This window comes from Lingula anatina, chromosome 2 (assembly GCF_051362555.1).
Source record: "Lingula anatina isolate TDL-2025a chromosome 2, LinAna3.0, whole genome shotgun sequence".
Taxonomy (NCBI): domain Eukaryota; kingdom Metazoa; phylum Brachiopoda; class Lingulata; order Lingulida; family Lingulidae; genus Lingula; species Lingula anatina.
Window position 1 is genome coordinate 8,600,695 of NC_141768.1, and position 14,597 is coordinate 8,615,291.

The 14,597-nt window shown below is 33.9% G+C and overlaps 1 protein-coding gene across 1 annotated transcript; it reads right to left on the bottom strand.

Moving 5' to 3' along the window:
* Positions 1–4,327: 4,327 nt before the first annotated feature.
* On the bottom strand, positions 4,328–14,590 carry LOC106181653 (85/88 kDa calcium-independent phospholipase A2). Its single transcript, XM_013566105.2, has 17 exons — positions 14,317–14,590; positions 13,114–13,215; positions 12,691–12,792; positions 12,197–12,412; positions 11,683–11,860; positions 11,200–11,390; positions 10,847–10,943; positions 10,338–10,520; positions 9,781–9,896; positions 9,056–9,204; positions 8,697–8,791; positions 8,072–8,225; positions 7,687–7,837; positions 7,217–7,368; positions 6,517–6,671; positions 5,895–6,062; positions 4,328–5,353 (listed from the first exon to the last, which is right to left on the bottom strand). Exons 2-17 carry the CDS (start codon positions 13,212–13,214, stop codon positions 5,084–5,086), a joined length of 2,478 nt encoding a protein of 825 aa, XP_013421559.2. The 5' UTR covers position 13,215; positions 14,317–14,590; the 3' UTR covers positions 4,328–5,083.
* Between the last annotated feature and the right edge of the window lie 7 nt (positions 14,591–14,597).

Sequence of the window (14,597 nt, forward strand, 5' to 3'; positions counted from 1 at the left end):
TGCAAAGTTAACTGTGCCAATACAGACTTTAAAAAGAAAATAGCCGGTGTCGACATTTCCTTCCCAAATGGCGTTGTAAACGTCATAGATAGCATTAAGGAAATTAAATCACTTAGTCAGTAACGGTTTAAAACATCGAATTCAAGTTCAGTGACGGGTCGAGCAATGATTCGTGACCTGGAGAAAATAACTTTTTTCATAGAAAATATTAGATGGCTGAAAAATTCCGGATAGGATTCCATTAATAAGGCCAACTGTAACTATGTTTTTATACTATTTTCTTGTTTTCAGCTTGTCCTAGTATCCTTTGTTTTGAGTTTCACCAGCGGGATTCTGCACGGTAGAGGGGATCTCTTCACATATAGAGATTACAACAAAAATGATGGATGTATACTCACACTGGAAGACCAAAACCAGGCCTTTATTGAAATAGGTATTCACTTCGCCATCCGTATGGCTGGATACGTTGTAATGTTTTTCGTCATTACTTTAATGAATGCAAAGATAGCATATGTTATGTGCACCCAAGCAAAAAAACGAAAGCAAATAGCATCAGGGAGTGCTGATGTAGATAAGGGAAGTTTGATAGGAACTTTCTGTCTTGTGGTTTGTTCCATTTGTTTTTTAATTCTATGTATGCCGTATACTGTTAGTATGGTGCTCTTGATATTGCCATCTAACGGAAATGTTTTAATATCATATTACCCCATGCTCCTTATCGGAAAATGTGCTTTTCTGATAAACAATGGTCTTAATCTGTTTATTTTTCTCGTCAGCGGTGAGGCTTTCCGTGTAGCGTTCAAATCTTTATTTCTTAAAGCGCTTCAGTCAGTTACTTCGGTTTTCAATGCCTCAACAACAGATGCGCCCGCGAGAGAAATATCCTAGAAATATTATTTAGGCACTTGTTCATGAATTCTAGTTGATTGGTTAATTGATCAGTATTTGAGTGCAACACACACTGATGTGCCTAATACAATGTAATTCGGATGTTGGATAAAACAGCCGCATAAAATGAGACTAATGCCTATATTTACCCAATACCTAAGCCACCGATTCCAAAATTTCCACCAGACTTCTAGTTATGTGTCTTTGGCTTTGACTGACCCAACTTTGGTTTTGGGAGATCTATGTGTTTTTTCAAAGTATAAGTGATAGCGTGGTCTTATTTTAGTTGGATATGGTGAATCTTAATTGGCGTGACGGCAGACATTGGGTATACTTTGTTGTATTTGACAGGAGTAAGAAGACCTGTTGCCTTCAGTATTCTGGGTTTTCTTAGTCTGCCTTCAGTGGTTGATTGTTGGAAAGGATCTGACTCCAAACCTCAGGTATAAGCTACATCAGTATCTGTAATTTTTATTCCTGTGAAGGGTGGTTTGAATGAAACCAATGTATTTGAGAACAGTAACTCTAAAATTTTGTTTTCGGTAACTTTGTAATGACTTACAATGTAAAATTTTATATATTTAGTATCTTATTGGATAATACTCAGATTCCTAAATGTTCAATTCAGACGTACAGTCGGTTCGCATTGTAAAAGATGTCTGACATTGGATGACAATTGTATAAAAATGAAATGTGATGGAGTGGACAAAACACAGAGAAAAACAAACCTGTACATAGTTATAAAAGAAAATACGCGAGGCATGTTAAGTGGAAGTGTTAAAACAAAAGTTTTGTAAAAAAAGGATGTAAGAAGATACCTTGTATGAAATAGACAGTAGGTTTTAATATGTGTACAAGACGTGAAAATTACTTGTTATATTGGAGTTTCAATGAAAGCATGCGTTAAACGTTATAGAAGGAAAGTAAGAAATTATGATGGAAAATTGTATGTTGTTCTTAATTATAATTTGACCTGTGATCAGGCCTACCCAACTACCAGACTCGGCACATAAGGATCCTGAATTAACTAGTATATCGGACCACACTACCCGTTTTCAAGGTGTGTGTCAGATCGCATTTCGGAGTATCAGTCAGAACACCGACAGGATGAGCCCACGGTCGTCCTACAAAATGATACTCCGAAATGCGATCTGACACACACCATGAAAACGGATTGTGTAGTCCGACATACTGGTTAATTCAGGATCCTTATGTGCCGAGTCTGGAAGTTGGGTAGGCCTGATCACAGGTCAAATTATATTTAAGAACAACATAATTAACAAAATCTAGTAAATGTGGTTTTAAAGTATGCGATGTTGAACATTTATTGTAATGTTATGTATAATTATGGTATTATATATTTATCGACTTCAGAAAATAAACTTTATCAATGATTAGATGGTACATATATTAACGTAGGTTTATTTCATTCAATCTTGAATATGTCAATATATATTACATATTGTTTTACTATGTGTTTTCAATTTTGAAACAAAACGTACACATGTATTATCAAGTGAAAGAAAAGGGTGTATGAAACAATTGGTATTGATGTAATTTCATTATATTTGCACGACCAAATATTAATGAAACTTTTGGAAATAAATATTATAAACACTTAATCAACGTGCCTCTTCCTTAATTGGCAAGTTATTCAGGATGGGTCGGTGTTAAAGCCTGGCGTCCGTTTTTTTTTTTCTTTTCATGATAGACAAGTATTTTAGTATTTAGAGGATCTGTGCGTACTACAAAATACTTAAATGACAATTAAAAAAAACGGTTGAATTAATGCGTTCATTAGATATGGACCGATTTTCTGTAAAAGAAAGAGCGAAAAGCGATCATAAAAACGACAGAAGAAACGGTGCGATAGATGCCGCAGCTAACAGAGACTCCATTAGAATAATTGATAACCCCTTTACATAAAAGGAATTTACGTCATCTCTGAAATGACTATAAATGTTTATGTAATAAAGACACCACTAATCAGCAAAGTATGTGTGATAATCACGAAAACGTGTTGTGTATCTGATTTATATAACGGGTGGTCAACTTGAGTTTTACATCCATCAAACCATAAATACATAAATACAAAAACATGAGTTATGGTAAAGAAATACAATAGTAAATGCAACTCTGCATCGCTGCATTGCATAACGTAAAAAGATTAGCCACTCACGCCAATCCAGCTCCTTTAGCCATTAAGTATGCGTTTCTATTTTCAAAAAAGTTTACAGAAAACGACACTGAAGGGTCAGCATTTTCGCAATTGCAACTCACCTTGAATTAGATATCAACCAATACAAAACCAACGTTATTTGAAGATAATTTACAAAAACAAAGTCGCAGATAGTTGTAAAGAAATAACTCCAGAGAGGAAATATTACGGGGAAGTATAGGATGCTGCTTTGGGCAGTATATGGGCTGGTAGAGCCATTAAGTGGAGTAGTGGGCAACGTTTTAAACAAAGTACAGAAAATCTTTTTTTTTTTCGTTGGAGTACAATATAGGCAACCAGTCTTCTCTCCTGCGACATTGTACAATTAAGCCCCTTCTGCTCGGCATGCACTTCTTACAAAAAAGGGTGCAGAAGACAACAAAACATTAACATTTAAATCAAGAACATCAACTGAATTCAATTTACGGCCTTCACTTGTAAGAGCTTTAACACAGTGGTATTAATGAGAAAGAAACGGCAAGAAGGTAACGAAATATACTGCAATTCGTCTTATTATTAATTTTTTTGTGTCGCAGTGCCGAGTCATGCATTAATTATTCCATGCTAAAATACACCATTTACTTAGGAGACGAGTAAAAACATGCCATTCTCTCTCTGCGTCGAACTTAAAAATAACAGTACCAAATTTAAAAACTATCAGATCTTCAAAGTCTTATACATATGTTTGGGCACTGGATACTTGTTGAAACTAGTTTGTTTGAATGAATGCAAATGTATTTTTGAACATCCTCAGAGTACCAAATGTTTTATTTCATCTTAACGCTTTTAATTAAAAATTATATTCATCATTTAGTGGATTTAACAATTTACATTACTGGAACTATTTTGGTTGCTAAGAAACATTATTTTGGAAAAAGGATTTGTCGCCAAACTGGTTTCCATCTGTGCGCGGTGTTGTGGACGGGAGAACGCATTCATGCTATGCGTGCGTGTATACTAGATGCATCTCGTCTGAGTCGTGATATGTGCTCTAAAGACCATTTAAATAATTTGTTACCCAGCAAGATATAACAATCTTGGGTAATTAAACGGCCCTGTGCGTGTTTGATGACAGCGTATTGGTACGTAATGATACGCAATGACTCGTGCGGTGCGTGGCGTGGCGCATCTTTCATTACGTCGATGTTGGGAGTCTCAGAAACGTAAGCACTCCTATCATCCTAGATCTATGTAATCATAAAATCAAGTATTTCTTAAATATCTAGTTCTTCAAGCATTTTATTTCCATAGATCGTTTTTCAGAACCTTAACGAATATACATATATATATAGTTACAATTTATTTCTACTTTTATTTTGGAAAAGCCATTTGGTAAGTACTTGGTTCCCTTGTATTTTTCTTTTTTAAATTTTGAAGTTCTTGCAATAGTTACCGTTGGTCAAAGTACAAATTCATACTATTTGATATTCAAAGCAAACAATAACATTATTGGCGTCATTATCAACATTTCCCTTCTGAGTTTGAAAAATAAAACTTGTTCCATACCATCCATCCTTTACCTTAAACCTTTTACTGTTAAATGTAAACATGTTCCAAAAGCTCACACATACAAAATAATAACATCTAGAAAAGCACTCAATGAATGCAGACCTCTACCAAGAGAATTTATTAATCAACTGAATGAAGGATCATCACCAAGATCTAATTGATTCAAAGAGAGCCCCTCATACCTATCCTGAATATTTTATAAAAATCCGTCCATAACATTTTGCATAATGTTGCTAACAGACAGACAAACATAAAGACAAGTATTATCAAAAACATAACCTCCTTGGGAGGGCTGATAAATAAAATAAGCAAAAATATTCATTTTTGTAAATTTGAAATATCTGAAATAAAAATTCACTTCTTCATTTTATAGGAATGCTTATCACAATATACTCAATATACTTTTACTCAGTTGTTCGATTATTAGAAATAATAAGAATGTTTATGATGTGGTTTTTTACAAATCTGTCAGCAAACTGCCTGTTTCCATTCCATGATTCCTTCATTTTTTCTACCCCCATCAAGGGAAGTAAGCACTCTTGCTAGGTGATTTATTTTCTCACGATTCTGATAAAGATACACCTGAGTGTCCCACAGCATTCTACAAAGAATGGTGTCCTCAGTGGCATCCAAAGAAATATCATCTGACAACTGAGGGCTGAAGCGAAAGAATGGGATGTTGACCATGGCACACCAGGCTCGACAGCGATCTACTACACGGCCCTCTGCTTGTGTGGCCTGAAAGATGTTACGTAGTTTTTATGTAGTACAGGTAAATGTATATTTTGAATTAAAATTACCCCATTCCTAAACACTATCATCAAATTTTTCAATTCCTGAAATAAAGATGGCCTTGCATCTTATAATTGTACAGTTTATCTATTTGCTTCCATCAAACCTCTAATTCAATGTTGTGTTCACACTGGCATGCACTTTTTTTTAGACAAATAAGTGGTTTTTGTCATAATTCAATAAATCATGCATCATGTATAATTTAAAATGTTCATGTCTTTTATCTTCAGTAAATCACCTTTGTCATATGCCAGTGTAAAATGTGCACACAATCACTTGTGATCTTATTAGAATTCATACTGCTCTTTGCAAAACAGGTAAGTTACATAAATAATTTTCTATCCTATTCATGTTTTCTGTATGCAATAAACAAGTCAACCAACAATGCAGTTAATACCTGGGGCACAAATGACTTAAAAGTTTTACAATTCACTTACTGTAACATAAACATGTTTTTTTTTAACAATATTTTTTCTGCCTCTCTTACCTGATCTATCAGCAAATTAGTCAATGCCTGAGCTCCAAACCCTAACTTGACAAGATCTATTGGTCCCCCTGGTCTGAAAACATCACAGTTTGACACAGGAGTCACTGGGATGCGCCCAGTGCCTAAAGAGACCACAAGACCTAAGGGGCGCATTTTACTTTCCTGATTCTAAAATGAAAAACAAATATAATTGCAGTGTACAAATTTAATAGTTTATTCAAGATTACGTCCTCTGTTATCTAAAATCTGAAGCTTTACTTGTAATGATGAAGAATATTGTATGTCCCCCATACCAAAACAAACAAGATAATAATCAATTACAGTGTTGATTAATGTCATTATTTTGCACAGACTTTGCCACAAATAATTAGTGAAAACCATTCTCAAGGAAATATCGATACCCTAATTCTCATATTGTAAAGTAAATAATAACTTTGAATGTTGATATAATATAATAAATCAATATTCTTTAGCAACCTGCATAAGACAAGTCAAAATTTTAAATCATGACACTAATATCTGCATCAGCCATTCTTAAGCGAAAAAAAAAAAATGATAGGAATTATTTAGTTTATTTGTGATGTACATGTCTGCCATTAACATCATGTTATTTCTGACTTACTAAAAATTTAAGTGCCATATTGTACTCCCAGATCTCAGTCAGTAAATCAAGGGTTGGGTTGTTGGCAATAAGTCCCCCATCCAAAAATCTTCCCATGGCACGGAAGTAGGTAGGTGCTGCCCCTGTGCACCTGGCTGCTCTCCATACTGGCTGTTCTATAAAAATTGTAATAAGGACACCCTTCTACAAATTTGTTTTAGTTTTCTTTGTGGCTTCTAAGTATCTATAATCAATTAATTCTCTATGGTACTCTATATTTAAAATGGGGATCTCTGTTCAACTTCATGTCAAATATCATTTTGTCAAAACTCAGGCAATGCAATTAATAAAAATAAAAATTAAATAAATGATGCATCTTTTTTTGGGTTGTTCTTCTTTTTCCATTTCATTAATACCATTTTTATAACATGTGCCAGTACCTTAACAAGAAAATAATGTACTGTCTACATATTCCACTGCAAAGTAAAATACCTAGGTCATGCTGGCATAATATTGGGCGCCATTTAAAAGACTAAAACATTTTCAACAATATACATTAATGATCATTTTTTCTTTATCAATTTGTTCAGTGAATCAACCTGGAGAGTGGAAATAGATATATAATGAAAAAAGTATTAATGTTGCCAAGATGGAGTAAACTACAAAAAAACATAAGTAGCAGAAGTAGGAGAAGAAATAGCAAAATAAGCAGTGTTCCTACCATGAGGGCCTTTGACGGGCTCAAAATTGTTAGTGTCCACAGTTGGTTTGGATGTGGAAGGGGACTGGGCAGCTTTCCGTGGGGACACATAATTCCTAAACAGATGCAATTCTGCTGGATGACGATCAGCCAAAACACCTGTGACCATAACTCTACAGGGAAGAAATAAAGAGAAAAATATGTGCATTAAAAATTTTAAAATGCATTGGCAGGCTAACAGATTATTGTTACAAAAACAAGAAAACTGAAAAAAACCATAGAGAAAATTTTGTCAAAAATTTCATTTACTTTTTTTAATGAAATGGGCCTTTAAATACACATTTTGGATGATGGTGATGGACCATAGGCATCCATATCATATTGATATAAATCTTTAATACAAGAGATATTATTTAACATGATAAACATTTGAAAAACAAATTCAATGCAGTTTCACAACTAGAGCTCACAGAACAAGACTGAGTACTAACTTGGGTTCAGTTACATCAGTCATTTTTGTGTTTTCTCCAAATTCTTGCTTCAGAAAGCTCTCAAATTTTTCTGAATTGTACGGCCTTCCTCCAACAAATACTTGACTCTTAAGTCGGAAGTACAGTCCCATTGTATACCTCAGGGTTTTGCCTGGAAAAAAAAACAATGTATAAGTATGATCTTATGAAAACACCTCGACTTTCACAGTATATACTATATAACATAAACAACTGCTTTTATGTGGTTCACCTGAAAAACATTTAAAAGTGATGATTATGGAGGTGAGTCTCAAACAAACTGTCACTCAGGCTGAATGATAAATGACAAAAATCTGATAATACAATATGATACAAATAATTACATGAATAGCTATTCATCTCCTACCATGCAAAATAGCCAAGGCCAGTATTCCCCCTGTGCTTGTCCCAGCAAACCAGTCAAACATCTCACGTATGGGTTTTCCTGCAGCCTGCTCAATGGCAAGCAGTATTTGTATAAGGACCAGGCCACGGATCCCTCCACCATCAAGGCTCAGTACCTAAAGATAAAAGTGGGACCATGCTTAGACCAATCTTAAAACTTAGGCACAACAAATTCAAGGTGAAGTAAATTACTGGATTTATCAAGGTGAACAAGGCAATGGGATTTTTCAACTTTTAACTAGAGATAAATGTTTTAGTTGAAAGGGGAAATTTAAATAATTCATGATAAAAAATTCAAGCAAGATTATTTCAGTATCTAAATCATATTCATTAATTATTTTCATCACCTGGTCTACACATTTCAAGAGAAGGCAACTGGCATAACAATATTTTATGAGTGGTCAGAGAACTTAATACATAATTATAGTTACAACCATTATGGTGTCCTCTAGATTTTTGTCCAAGAAGTTTTATGGGTGAGACAAAATTAAGGGATTGGTCAGAATATATCAACAATGGGATGGTTTGCCTCATCACTATCCAACCTGTTACTGTAGGCTTGAAGATATAAACTAAACTGAGCATACCCTGAGTCCAGCTTTCTGTTTTAGATCAATGCTGGTATGCCAGGCATTAAAGGAAGCAGTTCCTTCCAATGCATCTCTTAACATCTCTTCATGTACTGAAATTCAAAATCAATTATATAAGTATCCATGATTTTTTGACCCATATCAAATTTACTGCACATGAAGTTGATGCAAAATTCATATAAAGATAAATACAATAAAAATTAAAATTATAAACATGGAGGCATTGTTCATATATATATGATTTCCCCTGACAAAAGCAATCAACTGTCATAATTAATCAAGTGCAAGTAAATGTTCTTTTTTATCCTTATATTTATTGTCCCCTTACACACTTTCTTGGTACAAAACATCCTTACACATGACTGGTTCATCAGGAGGTGGTGCTGGCTTTCCATCTGGTTTTCCATCATTCTTTCCATCTGACTTACAACCATCAGAACACCCTTGCATTCCCTCCCTACAGCGCAGGGCACCAACCATATGAAGACAGTATACCAGGGCATCCCTGTAAGTGGGAAATGCAGGTTAATATCTGGAGTCCCAAGTACAAACAAAACCTTGGCTTTGAAAAGAAAAAGTTGCCAATTTCCTTACCCAAGAGCTCCAAGAGAGGCATTCAAGTCCCCAACTCACTCATCCCTCTCTTAAGTTTATTATATCTAAAAGGACACATAGATGGTAGAACCGAGAGGAATAGTGACTAGTGCTTAGTAAAGCTGTAAAAGTCCAGTGTTCACACTCCCCATACCCCATACATGCACAGGAGAAACGTTAATCATATCGGAGTTGTAACAACCATAAGAAATGTTATCTAGGTGACAACTTAACTTTTGCGTGAACTAGATAATTTGTATTCAGTGAAATTAAGAACAAAAAAGTACAGCAATTATATTTTAGCGCCAAAATATTAAAAGTTGTTTGAAGGCAGCTATTCATACAGACTGCCTATTTTAACTTTAAAAGACAAAATACTGAAGTTGCAAGTTACATAATTGATGCAGTTGTGATATGTTGAAAACCAATTGTTATAACCATCTTCATAATCAACAATCTTTCCTTGTTAATGTGTATCATATCTTACCTGCTTTTGCTTGAACTGTTAGCTGCAATGTGTCTAGGCATAACTCCAAATGAATTAGCAGCATTCACGTCACATCCAAACACAATGATGGATCTTACAACATCTACATCTTCTGTCTGAAACATCAGAATTTGTTGCACACCAAATTGCTGGCATTAAAGAAATACGCTCTTCCATGATAATACTTCTTGAGTTTCTCATCAAAGTATTTTCATAATAATCATATCATAATAAACAAAGTCCAGCAAAAATGTTTCACACAAAAAAAAAAAGACGAAGACAAAAGTGAACCATACTTGTAGTTGCAGTAAACTCAAATCAAAGGTAAATGAGATATGTTGAGGCACACAAGTGTAAACAGAATGTACAAGTTATGTGAAAAACTTTTTCCAATATTCTGCAGATATTGTATTGGCATTAAAGTTTGGACTAAGTTACTCTCTTGAGACAGGTATGTAGATGTACAATGATATATGATGAATTGATGATGATGCTTGAACTTTTGTTTTATCAAATGAATTTATCTTTCTTTTAAAAGAATATGAAGAAATATTTACCAGAAGGGCCAAGTGTAATAGTGTATTTCCTTGATAACCAATAGCATTAGCATCTGCCCCACGTGACAGCAATTCAACTATACACTCCACACGTTTTCTCTGTATCATAATATGCAAAGGTGTATCACCAGAAAAATTTCGAGCATTTGTATCGCACCCCAAGTCTGCAAGCAAGGCTACTGTCTGCAAAAGAAAATAAAACCTTTATAAGTTATAACATAAATTAAAGGTTATCAATCATGCTATAAAATATAAAGTTTTGTAATACCTTATAAGCATAGGACATTATTCTGGTATTCAATAAAACTTTTATACCTTTTGAAATGTGAAAGTAAACACACATATTCTGTTCTGTAGGTATGTTTTAATTGTAATCAGTGACTTGTAAAAATGTGTAATATATATCTCAACAACGACATCAAATGAACATTCTAATCAGATACATAAAAGTGACAGGGTATTTTCTTAAACACTAAACATTAACATTTGCAATATAGCATGCATAATACCTCTTTGGTTTTAGCCCAATGAATAGGAGCACCACCATACTTTGTGTCTTGCATAGTCAACTGGTTGGGACACCTCTTAACTAAAATTTCTATGCATCTTCGAAAGGAAATGAAAAAATATATAAATATATAAACAAATGACAAACAAATAAATAAACAAAATCACCTTCAATTATATGTTCAATCATGATATTTCTTTAAACATTTGAAAAAAAATTCTAAATATTAAGATTTAGTGTTTCAAAGTACAAAATGATTCTCAACAATTTTTTTACACTCATGTCACATACTTTCCTAATCTAAAAAAAAGTTTTAATGATTTTGACTGATTGCATACTAACACTTGAACTCACTTTATATTTGAATTTTTTGTAGCACAATGTATTGGGAACCTGTAGGAATTAGTGAGCATAGGATCAGCACCATGAATCAAAAGCTCATCTAAACACTCATCTTTGTTGTGCAGTGCAGCAATATGTAATGGTGTTTCACCTTCCCCATTGCAAGTGTTCACAACTTTGGCAATATCACGAGTGGCAAGTATCTGGATTAAAAAAAAAAGACATTAGAAAATAATCTCAAAATAAAGCTCCAAAATATTTTTCTATGGAATTTCTGATCAGTTAAACATTGAGTACACATATATAAATCTAACTATAGGTTCATAGGTTCCATGCAGTCAGTATTACAAAATGATTTTTGAAAAGGACAGGTATAAAACTGTTAAACTTGACACATTAATACCTCTACATTCTCTGTACTAAAAATGAAATGTGTTTGAAAAAAACACCCTTACTTGGCAACTAATTGAAAAACTAGTTCACTATAAGTCTTACCCTAATAATATCCCTATTTGTTACAGCAGCATAGTGATAGGCTGTGTTCCCCAGTGCATCAATTAGGGATGTTTGAGCCTGACACACCACCAATTCTTTGACAAGATCTGTCATGTTGCTCTTCACTGCCAAATGGATTGGTGCCAAGCCAGTTTTAGGATCAGCGGAGTTTATGAAACTATTATATCAGATATACATTATAAATCCAAATTTATAAAAAATGTATTCATAAAAAGGATGGGAGATTACATCAATGATCTTATGACTGAATATTTTAGGTGTTTAGTTGAAAATGCAGGCCACTCCAGAAACAATGTGGGATCAGGGGTAGTCGCGTATAATGTACTACTGTGAATACCACTATATATTTGGGGCAATTTGGTGAATATGTACACTTGCAGCAAAAATGTACATGGATTGACCTGGACCCATTTTCAGCTAATCCATATCATGCCACAGTATATGTAACTTTATGGATTGGTAAATTAATATTATTCTAAATTGGTGAACTCACCACAGAACTGAAGGGTGACGGAGACTATTTTTCAGTCCAAGTTGAGTAGCAAGGTGAGCACAAGACCAAGTTGGGTTTTCTCTTAAGCAGTCTATCAGTTCTTGCAGTTTGTCTTTCTGAAGTACTGAGTGGCTACTCATTACCAGAGGATTTAATTTCTCTTGTAAATTGGTAAACTGAGACAATGCATCCATTTCTTTTTCAAGTCTGAAAAGGCTGAAGTGATACCAGTATATATAATGAGCTGCACAGTTTTTCAAAGAAATCCATGTCACCTAATTTTATTTTATGTATTTTATTGGCTTAATAAATTATTATTATTATTATTAAGACATTTTAACTTTAGCTTTCACCCTCTTTCTACTCATTTCCACTGACAACTGGACACAAGATAAGCATTAAAAATACAATATATGTAATGACATGTATGTACAAATTATTGGAACATTTTGTTGACAATAAGTGAAGTAAAAATAAACATGTCTAATACTTACCTGAAAGCTTTATCAGTTTGTTCTGGAAAACGCACGATTGCATCATAGGTTTTTCCCATCTTGTACAGGGCAAACAGATCCTCTTTACACACCAAACTAGAACTGAATTTTCAAAAAAAAAAAAAAAAAATTCTTTTAGATTTCAGAATAGGTGAAACATTTGAAAATGGAAAATTTTCACATACATGTAGCAGTATATGTTGTGGGAATTTTTTTTTTCAGCATGAATCACAATGTGCATGCATATTTGGATTTATGAATGTGTGCATGTGCATATATTACGTGTATTTTTTTCAATTATCTATCACATAAGTGTGCTTGTATGTATGTATTTCTGTAATAACATATATACGTGTACTTTAACAGGAATTTGTAGTAGTAGTAGTAGTAGTAGTTTTCATTACCAATATCATACACACTCACTTGTCATAGTTCTTGGAATTGACTTCCTGTATTTTGTAGGGATTTGTGAATGACTGAACAGCATTTTGGGCTGCTCCATAAACCCGCTTCAGGAAGTCCATACTGAAATTTAAAAAAATTATCTATATATATGAAGCTGATTGAAAGGGTTGAATGAGTGGGTGATATCTTTTAATAAAGATAAAATCCACAACATTTTTGTCTAAGAAAACTCAGTACTAGTAAAGACATTTTATTACTGTGTGTGTGTGTGTGTGTGTGTGTGTGTGTGTGTGTGTGTGTGCAGGAATATATTGCTATTCTACTGCATGGTATGTATTATACACAACCCTGAACTTGAGAACATTGAAAGTAATGGACAGTATCAATATTCCTATGCTGGCATAATGTAGGGTAAGCTTTTGGTCTTTGGTCAAGTTGATTTTACCGACCAGTGAACTGTACCTCTAATCTCCAACACATACAATGCCACTGTAACTGAGGTATGGGTAAATCTCCTGTCTTTATATATATATATATATACAGTATGCTGGGGTAGCGCTAACACTCGCCAATTTAGCCAAATGCTAAAATTGACTGACTTTGGCTAAACAAAATAGGGTTAATATGACTGATTTTAGTCAAATTTAAACCATTTGGACAAAAAAGCGATGAAAAGTAGTAATTTGGCTAAATGAAAAAAATTGCTAACGCCACCCCAGATATATGGATCTTCTAAGTAAACTATATTAATAATTTATTCTATGCATACATCAGTATATCTAATATTAAATAAACCTGACTGGCAACATGCCTTATTGCTGATAGTAGTGTGAAGCTGAAACCGAAGCCCTTCCTTAAATACAGTACCTATAAATTTAATGAAGGGTGGTACATGTAGCTTTTCTGGAAGTACTAGTACTAGTAGTACATGTATATGATCTAAATATTCAAGCATACAATTTCAAACAGTTTATGCATACGCACATATGTGGCTATCTGTATACCAATTTTAAGTCCCTAGCATTAATAGAGAAGGTATAGTCTGACAGTTTGACAATGGATCCACCCTATGGGTACATCAATACTTGTACAAACGATTTTATTTCAGGGCGGCCACCATTGAAATTTTAACACTAACTCTAAGAACTCGCAGCACAAAAATGATGATACCACGTGCATAACTACATATGAAATAGATCGGGTGTTAAAAAATCAACCTACCTCAAATTACAGTCAAATTCGACAGTTTCAATATTCGTCTCCCAAATGTATGACTTATCAATGACCCAATGGTAGATCTATGTTTATTTACAGATGTCGTGCTTCGAAAGAAAGGCCACATCAAAAGCCACAAGATAAACTCAAGCTACCAAAGGACATGTAACACAAAGAAAGGCTATAAATATATGTTGTTATATATATATGTAGTGTCCACATAATTATTATGTAGAGCTACGTTTGAGAGTGAATGAACAGAAACATTAAAACGTGCTCTTTAGCCT

Excerpts from the sequence above, each read along its gene's own strand:
- LOC106181653 (XM_013566105.2), bottom strand. The coding sequence starts at position 13,214 with ATGGACTTCCTGAAGCGGGTTTATGGAGCAGCCCAAAATGCTGTTCAG. Across the intron at positions 12,793-13,113 it reads AATTCCAAGAACTATGACAA|TTCTAGTTTGGTGTGTAAAG; the intron begins GTGAGTGTGTAT and ends TTGAAAATTCAG. Across the intron at positions 9,205-9,780 it reads AACAGTTCAAGCAAAAGCAG|GGATGCCCTGGTATACTGTC; the intron begins GTAAGATATGAT and ends TCCCACTTACAG.